This window comes from Apteryx rowi, unplaced genomic scaffold, assembly GCF_003343035.1.
Source record: "Apteryx rowi isolate R43461 unplaced genomic scaffold, aptRow1 scaffold_18, whole genome shotgun sequence".
Classification (NCBI taxonomy): Eukaryota; Metazoa; Chordata; class Aves; order Apterygiformes; family Apterygidae; genus Apteryx; species Apteryx rowi.
In genome coordinates, this window is record NW_020448085.1 from 4,626,687 (window position 1) to 4,653,525 (window position 26,839).

Sequence of the window (26,839 nt, forward strand, 5' to 3'; positions counted from 1 at the left end):
ACAGCAATATCTCCAATTTCCTCCTTTGAGGACTTTTCTGAAAACATTAATCCTTTTTCAAAATGGAGATCACTGCCATCTCAGATAAATCACTGAAAGAAAGTAACTCCAAATCGAATCTGCTGTTACATATCACTTTGTTGACATTCAAATATTATTAGCGTGTTTAGTCCTGGTCAAACACTGGTAAAAAGGAAATCTAGAAGACACAGACACTTAGGCATGCCTTCCTAAATTGTTTCTACTTACTCAGAGGACAGATGAAGTTTGTCTGAACGCATTACATCTAACAGCATCTTCAGTAACTGGTTTCGAAGACAGATTGTCTTTCCAGGTGTTTGGCTTGAGGCTACAAGTATCAGAAGGTAATGAAGAGTAATGAAGAGACAAAACGCATGTTCCAATGCTTTTATGAACAATCTTGTTTGCACCAGATTAGCCCAATAGAAGTACTTGTCTTTTGCAGAGTAAAAAGATGCAGACATCAGATTTTGGACATGAAAATTCCTGCTAAAATCAGAAATGACCAGTGCTTACATTTTTCAAAGTCCTGTCTTCAAAGATATTTAGAACTCATTTGGACTAAATGTTGAAGAATAATCCACAGGAAACAATCTCAGGTTAACTAGCGAGAAAAATATAAGCAGGCAATAAGAGATGTATTTTCTGGCTATGATTTCTATAGATAAGAACTAAAGTTATCAGTGTTTCCTTAACATAGTACATATTTTAGATTTGCGATAACCTCAACTGAAAGATCACAGTCAGTGAAAGAGCCAGCTGACTGCAAGATGCCACACACAAAGTAGACATAAATGGGTAGATATTTTAAAAGGTACAGTCTTCCACATAATTACTCATTACAGCTAGACAACAGCAACAACATGTTCATATCAAATCCTGTCCCAGGATGCCAAGTGAAAATTTATTCCTCATAACAGCCCAGGATGTTGTTTGTGGGGCAATTTCAACTTAATGGCCCTTCATCTCAGTGGAAGTTCATGAAATCCAAAACTGTTTAAGCTCTGGACAAAGCAGTCAAAGTACTGCTGGTCTAGTAGGCAGAGAGAGGACAACACAGTAACAACTTCCTTAGCAGAAGGAGGATCCTGCTGTAAGCCATGCCTTCCTGGATATACCTGGATCACTCCACTACCCTTCATGTTAGGGCTTTGTGGCAATACAACTTTTCCCCACAATTTCAGGTCACCTCAATGCAGCCTGTCCCTTGCCAGAATAAATCATTTGAAGCAGGTCTCTTCCTTCCACTGAAGGAAGCAGCATTACGGTGCATTTAGGGTTCACCATGGCCTGGGGAAGAGGAAAAGCACTTAGCCACCCATCAGAACCCACGTGCCAAAGGTAGCTCCTCACCTTCATCAGGCATCTCAGCCACACCATCCAGGCAAATCAGATTTTCATCTACAGAAGAGGGTTTCAAAGTATAAACAAGGAACAATCCAATCCTTCCAGAGAGAGAACCAATTTTGGTCAGTAGAATGAAAGCTATTCAGTTAGTCACTTTGAGATTACATGCAAATCTCAGCACTCAAAAACAATGTCTGCTTGAAACTAATGGCTGCAGAAACAGCCTTGAAATAGGAATGCAAAAGATCATAAAATAGGAAGCAAATAAAAAGGATATCCATCTACATGTGCAGGTAATATCTGTTCTACGATGGAAAAGTATTTCTCATTTATTTTAACTTCTCTGGTTTTTAAAGGTCTGTCTACATATACTGAACCACAGGGCTGGCAATACTGAGTTAAGACCTCTGGTGGTATGGGGGAGGCCAATTCTGAAATCCTTGTGGCATTCAGACATCACTGTGATCAGCACTTGGTTTCCAGGCACATAGGAGGCAGCAGAGAAACACCTCAGCAGCTACTCAGGAAGGAGGACTGGCAACTTCTTTTCACCTTTATTCTGCTTTAACACATTACCTGGTTCTAAGAATTTATGGATTAAGGTGACATACACACCCACTGCAGCTGCATGGCCTCCTGTCCACAAAAAGGGTATTTCTTACAGGACAGAGTATCATTGTTCTGCAGGAGTGACCTGCATACTGCAACTTCCAGTAGATGTGCCAAAAGTTTGGGACCAGCAGAAACCCCAGCACCTTTCAGTGCTGCTGAGAGCCTGCTACAGTCTCTGCTCTCCTGGAGCTGGAAAGATAGGGACTGTCATTATCCACATGCACTGCTTAACACTAAGTGCGTGGTTTGCTCTAAATAGGCAAATACCAATGAATAAAACATCCAAAAAGCTGCAACTTCCTCATCTTTGGGCCTGACAACCAAACAAATTACCCTGGAGTAACAAGTCACCAGATTTCAAAACAAACAAAGAAAAGATGCTTATGCATGCTCCTTCCCACATGGCAAATTTGATATAATAAACCCAGGTTACTTACATCTCCATAAAAAAAGGAACAGGCTAACTGTCTAACTCGCATGCTCCAGGATAGGAACATGCATGCAGGTAATTCCACACAGGAGCTGTCGAGCAGTAAGTTTGCATGTCAGCTTATCCCACAGTAACTTCTTGATGTGCTCACACCCTTCAGTAGAGCAAAGGGATGACGACTACAGAGACCAAAGCTTCCAGTGTGCAACTCTGCTTTGACATTTTCTTTGGACAAACACAGAGCTTTGAAAAGTGCAACTTGTCATCTGTACAGTGCATTTTTCTAGAGTTAAATGGCTACAGAAAACATTGTGTGGCCCTCACTCAGTCTATAGGCTACAAGCTGATGCAGCTAGGCTGGGATTACAAAATGGAGTAGTGTTTACATTCTGCGGAGAGCAAACAAGGATTTAAACTCTCCACTTTGTGAGATCCCACTTAGCACATGTTAACTCACTGAGATTCAAGAATAAGAAAATATAGCTACTGGGATATAACTGAAGCCAATGGGATTAGGTACATAGCTCCCTGGAGCCAGGTTGCAATATTTCAGGGACTACAATACTTTAGGGGCAGGCTTTAGTGACCGCAAATATTAAGTCCAGACTTTGAGTAGTCCCAATCATATCAGTGGGACTATTTGTGCCACCACTGTAAGGGTCATCATCTGACCCATGGGGATCCTCATACATAAATACAAGGGTGGATTGAATTCTATGTTGCAGGCATGAAAAAGTCTTTTGTAAGTGGGCACCTTTGAGTTGCCAGAGATTTGGCCTCCTATCAAAGGTGAGGAGAAGAAAGCTCTGCTCGATCTCTCTCCAGGATGGGCAGCAGAATAACTCATTTGCAAACTGAGAAAATGCTGCAGGCCTGGAGGTTACCTGAGAACATCCCGCGTGTTAAAGTATCCTTGCAACAGATGGGAAAGAATAGTGCAGACCACAGTGATCCTGGAGTTACTGATTTCAGCATCATTGAAGAGGAAAACGAGCTTGGGCACCATTTGCACCTGGTAGGCAACTTCGGCATTCTGATATCCATCTCTGCATAAAAGCATAGGGCCTATTAAAAGCTTTTACTGGAAAGAACCAAATTTGCAAGATTCCAGCTAAGAAGATTTTTGGGTTGCACTGGCACTTTGCACCTTTGGCTTCTGATGTTGCCTTGGCAACTGATCAAACACTATCAAATTGAGTATGTGTCAGTGATGGAGATCTGAAGACTTCTTTTTGTGTTCCCCACCCCAATTCGGCATCTGCCCTCTCCCCCGGAAACTGCTGCATTTCAGTGAGTTCAAAGAAAACAACGTTATTGACTTTTTAAGCAGTGAGTTGGTGGTAATAAATGCTATTCTTGTAAAACTCAGCAAGAGACATCAGAGGGCTCTGCATAGAACTTTCTGGTGCCAAAAGGAAGGAATCTAACATCCTGCTCTACTCAGCCATTCTGCCTTACTATGTCTTTTTAGATACATTTAACTGTAGTAGAACTGGTTAAGGAAGTATACTGTTCTAAAAAAACCCTCCTGGGTTGTATTTTGGTTATAAACACATCACCATTTATAAAAAGAAATTTTTAAAGTTCCATGCTCAATTCAAAGATTCAGATTTTTTCTTCCCAGCACACATTTTAACTTTCATTGTACATCATTGGTTCCATGTAACCCAGGTCACCACATAACCTTTCCATCAGATAAGCTTGTTCCACATGCTTCTGATTTAGATGCCAGCTATGTACCTGGAGGACTGCAGGATCTCCACAAGATGTGAAAAAAGAGCAAGGTCAAGATTTTCTGGTGCTGTCATCCAAAGCTGAAAGACAAAGGAAAGCAGAGAAATACTGTTCTGTTGAGCTGAGGAGACTGTAACCTGTGGCAGAAAAACAGCAACAAGTAGTTTAGGGACAGTAAAATCATGAACTGTCACTGCCATCTGTGCAGAACACTAGGTAACTTTATTGTGTAAATGCGCATGGATTACATTATGCTACAACAGTGCACTGTAAAGAAAACTACAAATAAAGTTTTTTAGTTTTGCATTAACTGTTTCTCCAGTTCAGAAAGGAGGAACACAACAGAACAGCAGATACATTTTTAGAGGCAGGGAAAGAGAATGGAAAAGGAAAGAACAGGTAAGAAGTATATCCACTTCCAGAGTGCATAATTCACATTTGCAGGAAAGATGGAAGTCAGTACAGACTGACATATATAGTCAGTACAGAGCTAACCCAGACCACATTGAAGAAAACTCAAATACTCCCAGGTCAGGGAGATTTTATTTCAGACACAGACCCAATAACTTCCAACCATCTTGTGTCATATAAATATCACCTGGATGGAGAAACAAGAAAGGGGGAGGGGGACAGTGCCTGATCTCACTGCTGTGTAAGGCAGGGATATAAAAGTTGAGGAAAAGGAGTTCAGAGCCACAGACTGTTTCTCACCACGGCAAGCCATCCCCAACCATCCCCACTGGAAAGTCTTCTGCCAGCATGAGCAGCTGCTACTCCTGAACTAGCCCTGAGGAGCAGGCACTTGGGAACTCTGTGGGAACACCCCAGAAATTGCACCAGGGCACAGCAGGCAGCCATGGTGCCTGTGCTCTTCTAGCCATACCAGGAGCCACCACCTCCCCAGGAGGGCCATGGTGTGGCACATCATCGCACACTGCTCCACCCCAAGCACCTGATCCAGGAGGTGCCACAAACAAACCAAATCTCATACTATAAAACCATCTTTAACAGAGCTGAACCCACAAAGTAATATCTATAGTTTTACCTCAAAGTTGCAGAGAACATACTGGAATGCACTATAATTCTTGACAACTGAAGACTCGAAGCCAAGTTCAGCAGTGCCCACTAGGGAGAACACTAGCTGTAAAATCCTGTTGTTTAACAGTTGTGTCTTCCTCTTCAAAAGATATGCCAGCAACTGAAAAAAGACTAAGTAAGTATATGCTGAAAACAAGACCACATGGACTAAAATAGAACACAATCTAATATTGAATCCAAGGCAGATGCACAGTTTACCTGGCAGCAGTAGTCATATATGCAGCATACATAATACGTAAGTATCACAAAGCCAGTAAAGATTTCAGTCCGGGCATGAAATTTTGAGCAATAAGTGGAAGACCACATTCTTGAAAGGATTTGACAACTTTGTGGCATCAAAGAGGAGCAAAATACATACCATATTATGCTGAATGGAATTTACAAAAAACAGTATACAAATATAATTGTACATAGACATGGTAGGTTTTCTACACTGCTCTTTATGGACTTGTATTCTTAGTTGCTTGAAAATGGTGTTGGTTAAAAAAAAATTAAACGTTGACCTCTTCAAATGAAAAGGATACGTTTTTGTGACAATTCCCAATTCCTCAGCTGAGTCTATTTTTGATTATTCAATCAATTTCCAGTATAGTGAAAAAAACACTTAGAAAACCACTACATTTTAAAAAGGTTGGGAAGAACAGACATTCATTTGAAAATACGTATCAAGAAACACGTTAATATTAAAATCATTTTTGCTAGTTGTCTAGGTTCAGACATCCAAACAATGAGCAAAATCACTCCATTGCAACACAGTGATCAGTCACACAGAGAACACCATCGAGCATAGAGCCAAAAGGAACAGCCTGCACACAATCTAAAGGTTGACATTCCCCTAAAAAAAGCTACTGGGCAAGCAGTACTTAAGTATGATAAATATATTCATAGGACTCAAGATCAATTTATGAACAATTCACAAATTGGGAAAATGGAAAGTTTACAACTGATCATTTATAAAGCCTTTATTTTAACACAACAGTGCCATTTCGAAGCATCTCTGCTAAAGTGTCTTCTCTGTACCATGAGATACTGCTTAGCCTATGCAGCATTAACAAAGTCAATGAAACTGAACTGAAACTTCACACTTCAGCCTTAATCCATCCAATATTACCAACAAAACTTGCCCTGGTTCTCTCAAAACACTGAGCCAAATGAACCCTCAGTCTGCACAGCTTTCAGGTCTGAAAGATGAATTTAGGGCAGACCTAATCAATATGCAGCTTGAAATGCAGACAGTACTTATTTACCTCAAGCGCAGTTCCTAACACACAGCAGTGGAGACTGAGCCATAGTAGTTCCTAGTCAGCTCTACACTGGGTGGTCTGCAGGGAAGAAACTTAGGCTGGATAAGCCAAGGGGAAGAAGCAAAACATTTGCCTAAGAAGTGGCTTCTTGTGGTAGGGATGAAGTGTGTTGGTAAAGGGTGGAGGATGGGTCACTCACAAATCTGTTGCACTAGCATTATCAACTGCAGCCTTCTTAATATGGGTAGCATGACACCTTCCGTTATTGGATTACATCTGCCCAAAGGTATCTGTTCTCACTTTACCCATTTGTACATACACTGTTATAAAGCTTCCTGGAGATTGTAAGCACAGAATTTAGTACCCTATCCCATACGTCCATCCTGAAGATCCCATAATTCACACAATTACAATCACAAGGGCTGACAGACACAATATGCTTGGATCATTACCATTAATGGGTTTGGGGATATGGCTCTCAAAGAGAAAGACTGTATCCAGATTGAATAAAGAAGAGATTATCTACCTGGTATCCACCCATGTGCCTCATCAATTTTTCACTCATTGGGCTACTGTTCAGGATGGAGTTCAGGACTTTGACAGCTGCATACATGGTGTGGTCATCATGGGCCATAGCAATGAGACCCAGGAGAATGGCAGGGCCTCCAATAAAGTTCAGGCTAGTAGCTGCTGGTGAGGACTGGAACACTCTTACTCCTAGGAAATTACAGAGTTACTCAACCAGGAAGTGCAGAGACTAAATATGTTATTGGACAGAGATAGGTCCAACTCTCAAAAAAAAGTAAGTAGAGCTCATTTACCATACTGGCCCACAGCAACTGATCCTATAGTCCGCAAGAAACCTGAGAGGTGTCCAGCGATATTCTTAGCCAGGAAAACTGGAGTTGAACTGTCCCGAGAACTAATTCCCATCTAAAACAGATAAAAGAGACATTCTAGGAAAAGTCGCAGAAGTATCAGAAAGGCAGAACGTAATAAGCAAAGATGCTAATTTTTTGGAGATTATTTTATTACTTTTAGACTTTAACAAAGCATATGAATACCAGATTTTTCTTCCCTCCCTCAAAATTGATTGTTGGGACAAACATTCACCTATCTGGAGTATTCTACAACCCCACCACTTTTGACATATCAAGAGTAGACCTAGTATCAGCAGGAAGGCTAGAATAGCACGTGAAAGGTCTATTGTGTAGCAATAAGGAATTGTAAGGAATAACTGACTGAAATGAAACATCCTTAAACCTGAAAACTATGGCTTCTGTTGCTGTTTCAAGAAAGGCTCTTAACATTGTGTTCACACTGTCCAATCTATTCCTCATCACAGACTACAACAAAACCATACTTATAATGTAGTTAAGAAATTGGAGGAGAAGCTGCAAAAATCACTGAAGGTAAGAAGCTAAGACAAAGTCACAAACTTTGCTCGCAGAAACCAAAAAGAAGCAACAAGAAATGTGTTAAAGACGAATGAGGGGAGCATATGACCTCTTTGGCAATCAGCCGACCATCCACTTCATTGTAGGAGCTCTTTACATCTTGGACTGTAGTGAAAGACGAGCATGTGGCATTGATTCCAAAAGAAATTCTCTCTTCTCCCACCAACAGTACAGGATTATGCTCACTGCACTGGTCCTCACCTAAAATGAGAGAGACCATAAATCTCCCAAGGCAATTTGCATGCTCAGCATGTGAAATAGGAGAGGGGCAGCTGAAAAATTACTGGAAGAAACAAAAATTTAAAAGGGAGATTGATTTTTGACTTAAAATCGGAAAAAGGCTTCACCCTTTGCAACTCAGTCCACAGCACTTGCCAGCATAAGCACCAGTAAAAGATATTGCTGGGCTTGTCTCCTCTGGTGACTACTCTGTGCAGCCTCTCCCAATATCTCATGAAGCTCAGAAGAATCCAGAAAAACCTTTCTCTGACCACACAATATAAACAAACAGTCTGGGCAGAGACAACATTTCAGAGACCTTCCAAGTTACTGAGTGCTTTCCTCATGTGGAGGAAAAAGAATAGAGAGGCCAAAGTTCAGAGCTGCCAACTCACAACATATGGGAAGCTTCTTAGAAGTACTAGGTTCAGCAGTTTGGTGATAGTATGACATTTTCATATGCTTTTCTTTAAGTAACTTTTTATTTCTGCTTGCACTGCAAGGTAAATAAGGAAAAATAATACATACCTTTTTTTAATCTCATATTTTTGACAATTTCATAGACTGGGAAAACTGTTGATTTATGAAACTGTTTTACTAATGCTAGTGCCGTAGCCCTTAAAGGCAAACAGGATTAGCACATTTTCTGCATTTACTAGAAGTAAATGTCCTGAGACTATGTCACCTATTTTCCTTCCAGCAGGACACTGACTTATGGCTAAGGCTCTACATAGCTGCTGCTGTTGAGCAAGAAGTAATGAGCTGCTGGTGAGAAGGGGCAAGATAGTGCTGAAACAATCCAAACTGCTCTCCACAACAAGGCCATACTTCCATTTTAAGGAATAAACCATAATATTCTGGGGGTTATGCTGAAAATCTTTTTTTTTTTTTCCCTAAACTAAAATATTTCTCTGAGTATTTTAATGGAATAGGAAGATGTTAGGTTAAAAAAAAAAATCTCAAAAGCAAACTAACAAAAAGCCAACACACCAAACCTGAGAGAGAGAGAGGGAGGGAGAATGCAGAGCGGACTTTTACCTGTTTAGATGTATTTTGAATTTGAAGTGTTTTCATAGTGTACAGATCATATCTTTTATAGTGGCCTGTGATTTCCCTGCATCAGTGCATCACCGGAGTCCAAGAGCCACAATCCATGGAAAGTACTAAAGTCCAGCTGGGGAGCCCAGTGTACAGAGGAGAACAAGTACCCCAGACTTCATGAAGACTCAGCACTTCAAAGTCAGTATTATTTTCATTTTGGGGCTGTATTTTGATATAATTTCTCTTTTGAAAAAAACCTTGATGATTGACTTAGAGATTTTCTGTCTAGATAGACAGCATTCTAAAGGAGGCCAGTTCTCTCACTCTGCTTTAGGCTGCAGCAACACCAAAAATGGGATTATATTCTGCTCTTTTCAAATGGGAGATAACCATCTCACTTCACCCTGAGCTCCAGCACAGAGGTGAATGCACTACTTGTTGAACAAACAGTAATCAATAACTAAAATGTTTTGTCTGCCTGTTTAATAATTGAAGCTAATAGTATACTTTAGTTAAAAATCCTCTTCATTACATGGAATGCAACTTATTCCCCTAACTCTCTTCTCCTATTCTGCAGCATTTGCAATTAAAGATGTTGCTTCCTCTTCTGCCATATTTTTCTGTAGCACCATAAATGTAGAATGTCTTAGTTACAAAGCTTCTTCCTTAATGTTTGGTCAACAGAATCTGCCATCTTGCACCTCCCCCAAAATGTGTTATCCTGCTCCTTTATTCTCTAGCTCTAAAAATCAGGGTACAACTGCTGCTTGCTCCTCCCCTTCTTCGTCTGCTCGATTTACCGTGTGCTGCAAGATCCTCAGGGTCTCTTACTACAAATCTGTACAAGAGCCAGTACAGCGGGGTTTCAGCCTTTTAGGGAGATCTCTAGGTACAGCTGGAATATTAATAGCGGATTATAACAATAAAAACCATCATCCTGGCAAGCAAACAGTGCTGGAGATCAGAGCTACCACATACCTTGAAGCTGTACTGCTTGGAAATTGCTACAGTACTGTGGGCCAAGCTTATTAATCAACTCCACGGTTTCCACAGAGATGGCTTCTTCAAACAGATATGTAGGGCCAAGGCGCCAGGTCAAAGAGGACTTCTGTTTCCAAACTCGAGGAGTAGCTATGTACCCATAGACATCAATAAAGGAAGAGGGTTCCATGGAAATACAGCTACCTGGTAAGGGCTGCAGGTACTGCATCTGCAACAGAGCAAAAATTCACTTAGGGGACTCACTGCATTAGGGGTGTCTTAAGGTCACATCCCTGGAAGGTACTGCCTACCTCCTTCCCTCATTGAAGCCTTGCAATTAGCTGTGCTCAGGGCTTCAGACCAAGCTCAGAGCTGAAAAAAACTCAGTTCTTTGACAGATCAAAGCTAAGAGGAGAGACTGCCCAGCTTTGTTCTCTTTTTTAAGGGAGTTTCCTCAGAACTGGTGCTGACAAGACAGTAATCTGTCAATGTTCAAAAGCTTGACTTTAACCAAGGCAACATCTTGACAAGAACTAGTGAAACCTACTAAACTATGCATTACCTTATCCTCTGCTTCAATGCAAAGACATGAAGTCAGATGCCTTTGCAGACTCTGGGCATCAACTCCATTATACTTACCAAGATAACAAGATCTTAGAGGTATGTGCTTATTGGTTTATGCCTATGCAGCCCCTAGCACAGTAGATCCCCTAGGTGATCAATAAATTAATATCAGCCATGAATCTGTTCTACAATGCAGCTTAAAATTCCACAGTGAGTTTCTTGGGCTGGTTCCCACTTGGTCCCTACCATAATAACATGATGATGATCAACTGCTGTTTAGAAATTGGACTTTCAAAAGTATCAAAACTGTAAGCATTCTCAAAAGTTCAAACATACTTTTTTGTTTAAAGAACACAGTCCAAATCATCTGTGTTGGCACAGAAAACCCTACCTTGACCCCAGACTTTTTTTTCCCCTACTCTTAACTTCATAACCCAGACTGTGACTTTCAACACAGGAAGCCAAGTTACAGACCACATCTTGTACAGGCATCTAGAGAAGAAACAATTTTTGAATGATATAGAGTGTCCAAATACATCAGTTGGCTTCAGTGAAAGTTCAACAGTTTAGGAAATAGGACCATTAATTTTGGTATCAAAATAAGGACTCAGCCTCCTGACTTGAGTCTAGTATCGCATTAAATGTGGAGAGCTCTAATAGAAAGAAGTTAGAATTTTCTTGAAAGAGACAAAATACACTGTACTTCAGGGCTTAGTCCAGCTTCTAACAACTTGCTGTTAGTATGAAATTCCTAGCATTTACCTATCTCTGACTACTGAGATGTAGAAGGTGGGACTGGTCAGTATTGTGAGGCAGGACTCAATATTGGAATGAATAAATATAATGCCCGATGCAACATGGTAATTTCTCCTTCTACCCCCTCTCCATCCCGCCAACAGTAGCTTTTGTTATCTGTTAACAACCTTTGTGCAATTCTAATTTGTTATACAATCTTCCCTTCATTGTACATGTCAAGAAGACGACTTGTATCATGTCAGAGACCTAAGCAGTGGGACCATCTTTTATTTACTAAAGGCTTGTTTTATTTATTATGAGCTGTTTCACTATATGTTAAACACATTTGCTGTGAATTCTTTAATCAATTGCAATGCTTAGGCCTAGTTTTATTGATGACTTTCAGTCTCATTTGAAGGAAGGCAAATTAAATTAAATTTTCATTCTTGAAATGGATATAGGTCCCAAAAGGCGTTTAGAAGACAGATCATTTTTCTCAAGTATGGGAAAGAGAATATTTGGAATTAAACAGGTTGCTTTTACTCGGGAAGTATAAAACACACAAGTGAGCTTTGCATGTGTCGAGACTGATTTGAAATATAGGAGCTGGAAGGAAGAGACCAAAGTTGCAATTAATAAAAGAAGTCTATTAAAAAAAAAAAAAAGCTGCATTTTCAACATTACCAAGCTGAAGTATTCAAAGCCCATAAAACAAGTCTCAGAAATAATATGAGATTAGCTTCAAAACCACGAGCATGATGATGATGATAGTACTATAAACTAGGGGCTCTTCTCATTTGTCTTCTTGTGTCTGAGCCTTTCATGTGCATTTGGATTGCTTTCTCATGATTTCTCAAGCAGCCTGAGGAATCTTTAATTCATGATTTTTCCATGTGAGAGCTGAGATTCTTATGCAACAAGATTGCAGGAAATGGGACATTGGGGGAAATAGGAGCTACTGCAACATTTGCAATGAACTCATGAGCTGGTATGGCTGAAATTTACAAGTGTCTCTTATCTGAAACCTTCCTCTGTATTTCCTATTAATTCCGAAAAAGTACGATTTTAATGCACAAGCTATCTCATCCTCTGAATAACAATGGGCCGTGAGGACAATCTGTCTCCGAATGGTTAGAGTGCCTGTGGGAAAGACCACTGACTCATCTGACCTCTGAACTGATAGTTCAATGGGTGGCAGCTTGAAACAAGCCCGTGGACAGCTAAAACGCTTGAGGAAATTCTATTCATCTTGGGATTCTTGCAAAGGGCTGCCCAGTCACAGAAACTTATTTTCTCTCTGATCTTCCCTCCCTTCCCAGGCCTTACCCCCAAAATGGAGGCTCCTTAGATCACTAATCACTTTTGCAGATTTTAGCCTAAAGCCAAACTGCCTTCAGTTGTGGGTTTTCTGCTGGACACACCTTAGTGGAATGCGTGTATGTATATATATGTATACATACATATTTTTAATAGCTGAGAACTTCTGAAAATTACCCGCTCCTGGGTGTAAATAGAGAGATCCTCAAAGTTACTAGTCAATTCAGAAAATTTTGGCCTAAGGGCACAACTGCATTTCATGAACATAATCCTGAGCTACTATAAACTAGGCAACCCTAAGTCTCAGATTAGTGTACCCACTCAAAATTGCCATGGTCATCTGCTAATAGGAAAAGAAAAGAAAAAAAAAGAAAACAAATTACTAGTTCAAAGCATCAGTATAAGCTGACATCACACTTCTGAACAGCCACAAAAATATACCCTGATGTGTATGGATTTCTGACTCCACCAAGTGCAACGCAGTGTGGTACATCTTTTGTAAGCAAATCACCACTCTTTGAGGTTTCTCACGCTTACACTGAAAAGACATTGGAAGGCGAGGGGGCAGGGGGGAATGATAGCAAATGCTCAGCTGTCAGGCACAGTTCTGTGCAGAGAGCCTTTACCTTAGCAGAGCCAAGCATCTGACCATTTATATATGCTGATACAATGCAGTTCTTCTTTGCTTCCTTAGCAACTGTCACTGTGAGATGATGCCACTGTCCAGTGACCAGCAGCTTGCCACAGCCAAACTGGACTTGCCCTGGAACTAGCGAGTGATTTTGGACCTCACCCTCAGGTTCCATGATGTCTGTAAGAGCAAAAACAAGTGACAGTTACTGGAAAGTTTGGGGTCTTCTGTCTCACCTTCCACTGCCTCTGGAATACAACTATCAAATGTGACACACAGAAGGAACATGATTTGTCTGTGGGTATAGCATTAGTTGATGCTGTTCCATTCAATGTCTTTAAAACTTTCCCTGGAGGCCTACTATCAGGACCTGAGACTTGGATAACTCCGAAGATCCCTTCATATAAAATGAGTCATACTCCTAAATTCCACCTGCTAGCTGCCTGTATGCTGCTAAACTAGACTAAACTAGGATAAAGCCGATATCGTCGCTGAGAGGAAAACCCCTCAGGATATTCACTGAATTATCCGATACAGAAAGAAATTCCTAGTGAATTTATGAGAAGATAAAACTTTATTTGTAGTTTTTATGAAAAGAGGAAAGCTGGGATTTTTAACTTCATCTAAGGGAATCAGAGCACTCACACAACGTCAACCGTGCATGAAAAATCCCAGCTACAATTCCCATTCCATTCCCAACCTCCTCTGCAATGCTGAATCACAACCACATTTAAAATACCTACTATGCTTGATACGGAGAAAAGGATAAAAGTCAAGAAGGAAAAAGAAGTTATAGGCTGGCCTGAGAAAAAACATTCTAAAAATGAGGAGAGAATACCAACTGTTTGATTAGGAAGCTAGAGCACTCCAAGACTCTCCTGATCTGCCCACTGCCACATAGAACAGGCAGGGATGAACTGGTTCCTCAAGCCCAGTCCCCACAACTGTGCACAGGCATACAACTGACATTCAGGAGTATTTCTAGAACTCCATCTACAAGTTTTATCACATTTTGCAGGCCACAAAATAATTCTCAATGCCTACAGCAAACTTAAAACTGAAATATGACCAAGAATTACAACCATAACAGGCTGCCAGAAGAAAACTGAGAAGATGCAAAGTCTCATTAATGTCCCGGGTACTTTTAAGAAGAGTGAATTTGCTAATGAAACATTCCAGATGATCACAGGACACAGCCCTGCAGCTTGACTGAAAAAAGCCTTACCGAGTGGCTGGAATTCCACTTCTTCTGTGGAAATGACAAAGGAACGATCCTGGGGGGAAAAGCTTACTGAAAAGCAGACAAATTCTTGCTCTGTTCTTGACATGTGCCTCACAATAGTGAGGAAACGGAGTGGGTGACTGTTGTGCACCAAACCAAACTTGTTAACCAGAAACCAGGAGGAGAGAGTCAGCCCGCTTGAGGGAGGGAACATTCTGGTGCCTGTAGGGAGGAAACAAAACAGCAATAAGAAAGCTGATTCCCTTGTGCAGACATTAGCAAACTGCTTGCTGTTTCATTTGTAGCCCAAATATATAAGAACTGACATTAGAGAGGTTTAACTCCTATTCTATTAGATTTCACTGCCCACTTTCAGTACCACAGAGACTGCATGTAAGAGTATGTGCATGTCTAAGTGACCTAGAATTGATTGGTGAGAAACAAGTACTAGATCTCCATGCCACAGAGCTCATCACTTGGGTAGCACTGAGCCAGAAATGGAAACAAGTTTCCTCAGAGTCCACAAAATTCCGGAAGCAAGAGGTACAGCATGAATAGCCATTTCCCAGTTCATCTAACTGAAGATTTCAAATTACAGGAGAATCCCATCTAATGTTAAGTGATGTAGTTTCCATTGCTTCCCTGGGATATTGCTCTAAACTCTGGTGGCTTTCACTTGTTAAGACTGTTTTCCTCACAGCCTGCTTTAAATTTATGTTGCTAACACTAATGCATCGTGCTATTAAGCCGCATCTGATGCTGCGTCTTGGTGAGCAGTCTGAGTTGTACAGCTCAGAGCTGGACTAGGACACCAAGATAAAAGAGTATTGAACCACACAGCTTATTTGCTGCCATTTCTTACAAATGTCAAATGCCTGCAGCAGGGTTGAGGAGTCAGCGCTTTCAGGACGCCATAGGTGAGCCAGAGAGTGCTTACCCATGCCGATTCCTCCCGAGACAGACTGCTCAGCACTGGGCCCCATGATAGTGGCCAAGGTAGGGAGGTATAAACACCTACAAAAGCAAGCAAGCATCCATTCAGCAGAAATGTAAAACCATTCTTGAAGGTCACCACTGACCCAATTCTGTGCTCTTCTCACATGTCAACCCCTGAAGAATCAAGGTAGCAAAGCAGAGTCAGGCTATCAGCAACAAGACAACAACAAACTTTCTCTGAGCTAAACAGACTGGCAACATGGCTGCAAGGAAGGCAGCAATAGGGCACAAGGATTGGTTAAGCTGAGAGAGGAACGACTAGTTCCTGTGTCTAGAGTAAGAGCTGGGAGGCACTGCAAAGCAGCTTAAGAGAAAAGCAGCAGCAGTAGCAATACCCGTATCCTTCCATGGACATGTCAAACTCCACAAATGATGGAGCCAAAGCAGTGTTGCGGAGCTGGAAGTTTCGTGGTGATGTCATGGAGATGAGACTCATTGCAGTCTGGAGTGCCAGTGCGGACCCTTTAGACACCCAAGGGGAGCTGCTGAGAGGCAGAGCTGTCTGAGGAGCAGTCTTATTGCCCACCATGACCACTTCTGAACCTACAAGATTGATACAGTCCTTAACAAGATCAGTGTCTCCAGTACTTTTTGCCCATATTCAGTTCATCACTGCTAAAAAACATCACTGCATGAGACATTGGCTCTTCAGCTAACACACCCTCAGTACTCCCCCATCAGCCTGCAGAAATCCTCAACAATAAACAAAATGTTGCCCTGAAGGAATCTCAGAACAAGAAGCCGGCAGGAGAGATGGAACTTACAGAAGAAATGATAGACAGCCATATTTTCTAAGTTTTCAGGCAGCTGTAATCTTCACCTTTACTAAAGGAGGTTCCTGTCCCCTCGGCTTCACTTTTCTCACACACAGACCACTCAATTGTGCCAAAATGGAAGGGTTACAACCAGCACTTGGGAGTGGATCTGAAAAATGACTGCAGAGAATACGTAAGGCCCAAATCTGCACCATTCTGCATCAAGTTGCTCATAGACATGAGAACAGTATAGATGTGAAATACTACTAATATAGCTTTGCTCCCGCAAAATATGTTACAATGGAGAAGAGAGAGGGATGGAAAATGGCCTACATGAGCAAGGCAGACTTTTAGGAGACCAAAGGAAGTACAATAAGTGGTGCTTTTTATGGACACATACCATATTTCCAGCTATAAACCAAAGGGAAAACATGGCCCAAATGCAGAAGACACTCCCACTGGTTTGAGGAACACGATTAGTATTTTTATAGATCACTTCCTGTCCAGTCCTGAGAAGTTTGAGTCTATTTCAGCATCTGGCTCCAGCAAAAGTCTTATGATTTCATCTCTGCTGGTCATTAGATCAGCTCTCAGTTTTGATCAAGAGGCAGCTCTACCCATCTGGCTACCTAGTACCTGGTCTAAAACATTCAGGCATAATCCACTTTCACTGTGACTGGCTTAGAACAACTAACTCCAACAGCAATTTCCTTTAATTACACAGACATTCATAGCCCAACCACAGTACCAGTAACAGGCTTTTCATTGCATACTTACCTTCATTCCAGGTTGCTTCAGCTGAATCACTCCCTTGACATGAAAGGACCTTGGTCTTCGTGCTGGGCCTCACAGCTACTGGTGGAGAGCTTCCCAGCCAAAGAAATTGCCTAACATAAAAACAAACAAACAAGCAAACACCCCCCCACACACCCCAAAAACAAATAAATGAGGACAACAATCAAGCCAGATATTTGGGAGCCATAGCAACTGTGCAAGTACAGCTCAGCCCCCAGGAGATCAACTTTTTTTTAATTGGAAACCTATTTGTTTTTTCTACTGAAAAAAATTCCTAGGTTTAAATTTTTCAACAATACTTAAAAAAAACCTAGGGACTTATTAATAGGAAATTCTGTTCCATTTTTGAATAAAATAAACCTTCTAACCTTTCAATGCATATCGAAATCCTATCTGCACTCTGATCTCAGCCAGGTACTCTCATGTCTACTGTTCATTATCATTAAAGGAAAAAGCACATCCTCAAGTTGGAACAATAGATTGAGAAACAAGACTATACTTTCTATTTTTGGGGCTGTCTGATATGGATGGGGACTAAGAGAAAGTCACTTCAACTCTTATGAATCTGCTTCTCCCTACGAAGACCAGGGGAGAATAATACTGAATAACCCTACTTGTTTTGCAATTACTTAATTAGTCACTATTTGAAAATGGCTTTGCAATCTTGCAGAGATGATGCAGCAGAAGGCTATGGACTTGGACCTGATTCAGTAAGTCATTTAAATATATACCTTGTTATCATTATGCAAGTACAATTAACTGAGACAAATGACTAAATGTCTTGCTGAATCAGGCCACTACATGAAGTATCCAGTTATAAGGCAGACTATTGTCCTAGTGCAGTGAGGCCTCACTAAATCAAACTAGTTCCATTAAATGTACTCTGATACCTTAACACATCTGGCTCAACAGCCTGTGAGGCAAGCTTCTCGAAAACCCTAGTGAGGGGCAGATGCAGTGGGTGGCTCTCATTGCGGAGGGCATCCTGACAGGAAGTTATGATAGTGCTCAGCAAGCCAGAGCCACACATCACCTGGCGGCTCTTCTCTGACTTCACCAGGGACTGGATATGGTCAGCCACAGCACACTGGATTTCCTGAGAAAGCTGAAACAGAGACAGAGCCAAGGTCAGTGGGTTGGAACTACAACTGTACTTGGTGACTGATTTTTTTTTTTTTTTTTAATTGATGGGTCTCTGGATGTAAAAATCTGACCCAGAAAAGGAGCCTCTAGGACCTGCTTTAATAGTCTCAAGTGCAACTGCATAGCTGTTCCACAAAATTCTGCATCTGAACAGTCTGGATATAGCTACATCTGAGTAACTGCTCAGTGACCCACAGCTGAGCTCCCCTGCCACAACACTATGGTAGTGAAGGAGGACAGCAATCAGTCCTCACAGCAGAAGAGGCGAATACCACCAAAGGCAGATTATTAGGCATAAGCCCCAAGACCAGCACAGTAACTCAGAATGTGTTTAACACTAAGCACATGGGGAGTCACACTTACTTTATCTACTCTTCGCTTTAAAAATAGTATCTTTAAAACAAACTCTTATCTATAAAAATTCTAAAACTCTTGCTTAACTTTAAACACTTCTCTACATGTTTTGCTGAATGGAAGCTTTACTTCACTATTGGTTTTTGATGATCTTAAAGAAGTTTCTGAATTCTCATAAGTTATCTTTAGAACAATTTGTTCCCGCTTAGGAACAGAGCCCATCCCAAAGACCTAGCTAGATTTTACACAAAAGTAACAGTGCATCACAGATTTAATCAGAAATCTTGTTAGGATCAAACGCTCTCCATCTCTTCTTTTAAAGAAAAGAAGAATTATGGTGGCAGATACGCAGATTATGACAGAATTTGGAATTTGAATTTATAATATAAATGAAAAGCAATTTCACCAAATTCAGAATACGTTCATGTATTAAATGTAAAAAGGGATTCAGCTCTTTCATGATGTAGACCAAACTCTGAAGAGCTCAAAACTATACAGAACAAATTCAAAACCTACCAACAATTTATTTTCAAAGCGCTCAGCACCCAAAAGCCTCACAGGCAACACTTATGACAACGTATGTACTCATTTTTGTAAACACAGCTACAGTTTTTTATGTCTGAATGAAGAGGTTTTTGGAGAGCCTTTTCTTTTATCTCAATGACTGCTCATTCCCAGTGAATGTGTCATTACACACAGAGATCCTCCCCCAGACTAAACACACATTATTCTCCTTCCAGGAGAGGCACTTATTTCTATGGCCTGTCAAAGTATTGCTTATAAGTTTTTGGATCTTTTGATTGTTATTTTACTCCATCTTCTACTGGATGTAGGAAAGGATCTGGATATATAAAAGCATTAAAAAAATAGAAAAGGATAGAATCTTGGCTAAGCGAAACTTAGTGAAATAAATCCAATAAAACCATAATGGAATACACAAAATTGATTGTTTTCATTAGCTTAGCAGCTCTGTCAATATCAGTATGGCCTTGTTTTGAATAAATTGTGCTGTTTTCAGGGATCTTAGTTCCAGTAAAATGGGATTTTAGTGAAAATATTAATGGTGGCCAGGAAACCAGGCTGTGTGTTCCTATATGCATGCATTGATTTTCCTAACACATATTACTCGCACTATGGATCAGGATATTGGAGGTGCAATTACAATGTAGCTGGGCTCACAGCTCTGCTTGATATTAGAGTCTCAGGGCAAAGTGTCTTCTAGCAATTTGCCTTATCTGCTTAAGTAGTTCCCAGATTCTTGCCCCTAAGAGCCCATACTTTCAAAACTCAGTAGTTGACTTTATGTCACTGTTATTCCTCTCCTAAATGATCATACTATGTTTAAGATGGATAAGTTCCATTTCAGACGGTTGCAATTTTCTTAGGTTTAAGACTGATATAGCACTAATTCAGTGTGTGCAACCGCAAAAAGCAAACTTACTTTTCAATCTCAGAGCACCTCTCACTTGAAAAGCTAGCAGCCCTCTATAGAAAATTAGTTCAATTAACATAACAGATTTCATTTTATTAATGGAAAAAATTAAGGCATAGAGAATAACATTTTCAAAAAGCTCCAGGCAACTCTGGATTTTAAATGCTGCTTTCAAAAGGCAGACAGACATCCAGGAATTTAAAACCCATTGGCTCTAGAGAGCTTGAGTCACCAAAAACCTCATTTTCACTGGGAAAATGAGTTACTCTCTTTTTTTTTTTTTTCTTAGAAATTTTATCAAAAATAAGTCATTCAGCAAGTTATCATAGCTGAAATTCCTGAGTCCAGGAAAACAAAACACAGAAACGTTCCCAGTTGCAAGCACATTCTCATTCTATCACAGTATTTTGCTAATTAACTCTTACCCACTAGCCTTATACTTTATTGACTGTATGTATAATTGGGTTTTACAATGATACAATATAAGTGGTGTCTGTGTGTTTCTTGTCAGTAAAAAGAAATAAGCACTATGAAATGCATGAACTGTCTCTATTTTTCCAAGAACTTATGTACATAGATAAGGCCTACTTTGACTGTCCCACATGACATTGTCTCTATCACACTTTTCATCTGTTTCTCCTTGGTACAACTTTTGTTGATAAGCTATAGAGGCTCCATCACATGAATACCAGGGACACTACTGCCTTCAAGAGAATATATACTACCGGGTCTTCACCATTTGAAGCTAGGCAACAAAATCTCTTCATAATGTTAAGAATCATTTTGCTAATTCTGGTGACCTGACAGACATCTCACTCACCAAATTACATTTAGTTTCACTAAATTTTAGTGAATTTACTTTTTTGAGGACAACTACTTGGAAACTGTTATGCTGTTAGTATCTGCAGTCAGGACTACTTTCGGCTAAATTTAAAACAGAGAAAGGTATAAAGGTCTTTAAAAAAAAAAAAAAAAAAAGATTCCCAACCCCTTATCATTGATGCACAGTATTTTAGTTTTACAGTAGTGAGTATGACAGCAAATCATCATAAGAGAGGCCTAGGGGAGGAAAATAGAGAAGACAATCAAATCCACCTGTGGCAGCAAAATATTATTTAACAACACTGTAAGTAGATAATTTACAGAATGAATGATGTGATGATTTTTCTACCAGTGTTCACAAGAAACCCCCAGAAACCAGCAAGGAGGATGATACAGAATGGAAACATGCTTTGATTCTCTTTTTTAAAGTTCTTACCTTTCCCTTATCCACCCATGTTATATCTAGGAGATCTCATTTGCCATCACAAATGAAAAAGCATGACACTTCTAAGAGCTACGCTTCCAAAATGCCAGACAGGGACAGGAAATGTCAGAGGGCAAAGTTTATTTTCTTTTGAAAGTTAAAAAAAAACAAAAAACAAAAAACACACACACAACAAAAACACCCTTCTGTGAATGTCCTGAGTCACACAGCTAAAGCGAACGTTAACCTGTCTCATTTGCACTTAGCTTTTGAAACATGCATGCAGTTTGATGGGAACAGGCTTAGTCTGCAGAAGTACCAGACATGCATGCACGCAAGCAATATCCTGTACATACCATTTACTGACTAAAAGACTGCTTCTTGGGGGGGGGGGGTGTTAAGGCTTTTAGCAAATTTTCATATCGCATTTGACATTCAAATGATTTTGATCATATCTAAGAATGGCAGCAATATACAACCACAAATCTATTCTCCTCAGCTTTTATTTGTCATTCTGGATAGTCAGAGGAAAAGTGCAAGACCATCTGTTTTACTGTCTAATACTGTTCTTGGTTTGCTGACCCACTCAGCGTTACTGCAGGCCGTCACTGCTGGTCTGATAAAGGTCACCAAGAACCAGCAAATTTGGCAAGAAATGGATATTATTTTTGCACACCAGAATCTAAGTACATTAATTTTATTGAATTCCATTAGCGTTTCTGTAAAAGCAGTGCTTTCTCAATGCCATTTCTGTGAAAGCAAAGGATTTTGCACATGACCTGGACTGATTCTGGGCAGGGGGACAACGTATCAATGGCATTAGAAGGTAATAAAGCTTACATACGGAAAAACTTGACCTGGAAAGCACAGAGGATAGGAACACACCCTCTGACACACTCAGATCACTTTAGCTTGGAATGAGAATTTCAACCACACATTTTTAATTTGTTGTAGCTAAGAACGGCTAGGAATTAGTCTTTGAGACACAGATTATATTCCTTTCTCCATTACTGACATTACTTTACCCAAGTCACTTTGCTTCTCTGTGCTATTATTCCTATTATTCCTATTATTATTCCGTGCTATCCTTTTGGTAGCTCATTTGATGAAACACTCTTCAGAACATGGGTTAACTCTTACTTAGAGTCTGACTCAGGACCCAGCATAACAGCGGTCCGATTTTACCTAGGGCACCTCCATTTACAACAGCAGTGCTAAACAAATATCATCAGTAATAATTTCTTGTCGACTGAAAAAAGGGAGAGCGAAAGGAATGACAGTTGGAATTTGTGCTCTAAACCTTCATATTTTTAAGAACACTGCCATCTACTGAGGGTCTGAAATGCTTTTTCCCCTCATATAGCTCAGCTCTAGAGCCAACCAATACAGTCAATTTCTTGATGATTCTCTCTCTCATCCAATTAACCACTCTACTTGTTTTTCAAAAATTAATTACTGTAATTATCAAAATTTTAATAGCTGCCAGCTTGGTTCTGCTACACAGATTTGGGATATGTCAACAGTTAGTTGACTCCTACCTTCCATAGTTTCGGATGAATAAACTGGTTTTATTTCAATCCTTCTGGTTATACCTCAACTGTATTCAAGTACTTTGGAGAAGACAGCAGATAGAACATGGGCAATTTACTTGTTCAGAATGGGGTGTCTAGGAAAGGACTGACACTGCAAGGCAGATCCTAAGCTGCTTTGAAAGCTTATGGACCATTAGGCCTAAGGGGCCAGATCTTTCTGGCTGCTAGATCCTTCAGCAATGGTTTAAACAATTTCAAGGAGCTAGTTCTGTTTGTTCTTTGTTGTCATCCATCTGGCTTTAACAGTTTGTGTAACAGAAATCAGAACTTAACCCACCCAAGACTGCAAACAAAACCCATGCACACAATGCACTGAGGCACAGGGGAAAAAGTGTTGATTGTTTTGAACCAAATACTGGCTGCCATGTTGCAGATAAAAAACACACAGGAAAGACAAGATAAAGGGAAGTCATCCATACTTCCCTGGGATTACAACGAATATGAATGAAGAGGACATGAGTAAATAATGCTGCTTGCATTGCTGATATATTTGCAGATTTGAGTTTCTACAGGCCAACATGGAAACCAATACGCGTTGTCTCAGAGCTGGGCAATTTTAACTACAAGCGTACGCGCAGATAATCAGTGTGCTTCCTGCTAAGGCTCTCCAAAACCCATCCACCTCCATTGCCCAAGGATGTTATGCTCACACATGTTTTTGGCAGACTTTAGCAAGGTGAAAAGAAAGGCATAAGCTGAAAATAGGGCTGTTTGAAACAGAAACCAAGATGGCAGCCTGTGTGCAACTAGTTTTAATGAGTAGGTACACAGAACAGCTAACAGTGCACCTATAAATATCTTCAGCTATATTGCCTGCTGTTTTTTTTCTTCCATCATCACTTCCCAATAGGACCTATATTGCATTTTTTGATCACACGCACACTATCCATGAAGCAATAGCAGTGGCAGAACTGTTCTCAAGTGCAATTTGGCCAACTGAACGGGGTTTTTAAACATTTCCTTAACCAAATACAACTTATTTGAAAGGAGCAGCAGTAACCTCATAGCCGACTTTTCTTCAGAACCAGTGGCCAGCTGGACGAGGACAGGACTTCAACCAAACATCGTAACTACTATACTTGTTTTATGATGAAGCTTAGAGGTCAGGACCACGCTGTGTTAAATGGTTTCCCCATTATATTAGGAACAGAGTTTAAAGTGACAGATATTCATATTTGGGGCCAGATTTTCAAAAGATTCAGTTTCTTGGGCCCAGTTTGACTCTTTGCCTCCAGCCTCTCTCCCCCCCATATTGGGAAGCAAGAACCCCAGAATGCTAAAGCCAAGGCAGTTCTCCCTGGATTTCCTTATCGCCTGAGCTACAAAGCACTGTGGGAGAGAGGGCGAGGGAGGAGTGCAAGAACATTATTGACCTCAGCTCCAAAACAGAAGAGGACAAAAACTGTGTATGGATCATTCCCATGAAGGCTTTGGTTTTACTTGGAAGTAAACACACATGTGGCCATATGGAAAGAACTGGGTTCACTGCAGCACATCCCTTTTGTGGATGGGTACCACAGGGGACAACAGCTCCACCCTATCATGATACAACTAAAGAGACCACCCTGTCAGGATTATTTCATTTGTTTTCCCCAGTCATCCCAGCAAAATAAACTGTTCCACTTCAGAAGAAATGATCTATTTCTCATGCTCTCCTCTATTCCTTGTGTCCGAACTCAGTAATGAAAATGGAACCGAAATGTACACCATACTTGTTCCATTGCAGCAAGTATCCTGGGACCAAGACCAATGCACTGCATCAGATAAGTACATAAATGCTTAGTAAACTGATGTTCAAGAGCCTTTTGGGTTTTTTTGGCTGAGTACAATGAAATTTGCACTGTTCCCCTGCCAGTGTACTATGTGAATTTTAGTATCCACATCTGCAAAGAGTAAGCAATTCTCAAAAGTGAAGCCACAGAAAAGTAGCAGATGCTGTTTAGACGGTACTCTGGTATGTGCAGAGACTCACCTGAGAGTGACCCTCTTTGTACAGCTTTGGCAGCAACCTCACAATAACACAGACAGCACCTGGGTGCACAATGGCACAGTCTCCCATTTCTGACCTGCAGGAAAAAGATCCATAAGACTTTGATATTATCATTAACAATAGCAAGGAGAGTCAAATCAGTGTTATAGTGGAGTACAGCATTACACTTTCCTGGCAGTTATCAGGTTCAGAATTAGAAGCTAAGCAAACAATACAAATGACCTGGAACAGCTAGAAGCCTTCCTGGAGTAACAAAGACAGGATGTAGCCTGCTCGTGAGCTCATGTCTCAGGGACCTGCAGATTCAAAGATGTGCAACAGCCTCTTTAAATAAACTTTACTTTTGAAGGTACCTACAGTACAGAAAACAGCCAACAAAAAGTCTCTGACGCATCAGCCCAGAACTAGCATCATATTTTCTATATCCAAACAGTTTGTAACTTTGGTCAGGCAAGACTCTTAGTACTTTCTAACTTAATAGGAATAAGCAGAGATGAGATAGTCCTGATGAAATCGGAATGCCACCATACCCTTCTAATACCAGAATCTGCCTAAACCAGTAAAAGAAAGTTGAATACCTGCACTTCCCCACCAATTTTCATTCTTGCCATACAAAACATCTGCACATTCAGGCACAGGAGGGAACTAAGGCATCAAAATTACCACTGGAAAGATCCACTTATGTCATGACACAGGCTAGATGTCAGATACAACTCTAAGAGGAAGCCACTTCATAGTGGTAATTCTAGTCTCGGCACTGCAGGCTCAGCGTGTGCAGAGAAGCATCAGCATTTCTGGGTGCACCTCTGAATTGGAGCTGTGATGTGCACTGTCAGAAACACATCTGGCCCAAATAGATCCCATGAGGGAAGCAAAGGCAACATCTAACAGTCCTAATTAGACAGAAAAAATAAAGCACAGAGTACTTTACGGGCTGTGTAAAACAAAGAGAATAAGTAACAGAATGGGCATAAAAAAGCTTTTACAGGGAACCTAAAGGAGAGTAATGTCTGTAATTAACACCTGTTAGCCATTTCCAAGAAGGCTTGGCTGATACATCAGAGCAGCGAGTAATGTGTAGCACACTGCCACACAGTGACAGATAATTCTCCTGCACCCTCAAGGAAGATACCAAATAGAACTTTCAAAAAAATTGCTCATTTGCTATATTTTTCTGTATAATGAATCAAAATTAGATCTGGTATAAATGCTTACCATAACAATGACTTTAGTGAGGTCATATCAATTTGTACTTGACATGAATGTGGAAAAGAGTTTTAAAATGTTAAACAAGAGAAAAGGACAAACTATGATAATACCTCCCTCCAACCTTTTGAGAAAAATCTAGGCCCATCAGAATCAATGGGATCAAAATTTCAGTCTGTTTTTCCAGCTGTGACTGTGCTCCCTAAAGCAAGTTCATTTTCAGCCTGGGCCCATTGTAATCAAAGGAGTTAGCTATCAACTCCCCAAAACTTTCAATTTATCCATCTCCAGCGCTGTGAGACTACATTGCCAAGCAGTGTGCCCAGCTTTCCCAACACACAGTGTTCTTCCTAAAGACCTTGTCACTGAAGCAACACAGTTACCTCAGAACCTCACAGTTTTTCTTTTATATAGACAAAAATTTTATAATCCATGTGATTGTATAGTAAAACTAAAATGTGTGAACTAACTAGACATGAACATCAGAAGGCAAAAAAGAAAGAAAAAGAAAGAAAAGTGATTCTTAAAAACAAAAAATTGAAATTGTTAAGACATTGCCATAATTATGTTTTCTTTTTTCCAAGTACTGCCTGACAGCAGGTTTAGCACCGTGGTGCTCAGCACAGAACAAAGAAGGAAGGACGAGAGTCCCCGACCAGCACCAGACTACATCTCAA

General features: G+C 40.5%; 1 protein-coding gene across 1 annotated transcript in view; it reads right to left on the reverse strand.

The window, feature by feature from the left end:
- The window catches only part of LOC112963865 (WD repeat- and FYVE domain-containing protein 4-like), a 147,452-nt gene that overhangs the window by 87,644 nt on the left and 32,969 nt on the right, over positions 1-26,839 (reverse strand). Inside the window, exons 15-30 of the mRNA XM_026061309.1 lie at positions 24,939-25,032; positions 18,090-18,304; positions 17,182-17,291; positions 15,985-16,192; positions 15,591-15,667; positions 14,657-14,875; positions 13,427-13,611; positions 10,182-10,413; positions 7,993-8,144; positions 7,308-7,419; positions 7,013-7,203; positions 5,190-5,342; positions 4,151-4,224; positions 3,295-3,456; positions 1,375-1,466; positions 250-349 (exon numbers count right to left, since the gene is read on the reverse strand). Coding sequence (XP_025917094.1) covers positions 250-349; positions 1,375-1,466; positions 3,295-3,456; positions 4,151-4,224; positions 5,190-5,342; positions 7,013-7,203; positions 7,308-7,419; positions 7,993-8,144; positions 10,182-10,413; positions 13,427-13,611; positions 14,657-14,875; positions 15,591-15,667; positions 15,985-16,192; positions 17,182-17,291; positions 18,090-18,304; positions 24,939-25,032 — 2,376 coding nt within the window. The remainder of the gene's footprint in view (positions 1-249; positions 350-1,374; positions 1,467-3,294; positions 3,457-4,150; positions 4,225-5,189; positions 5,343-7,012; positions 7,204-7,307; positions 7,420-7,992; positions 8,145-10,181; positions 10,414-13,426; positions 13,612-14,656; positions 14,876-15,590; positions 15,668-15,984; positions 16,193-17,181; positions 17,292-18,089; positions 18,305-24,938; positions 25,033-26,839) is intronic.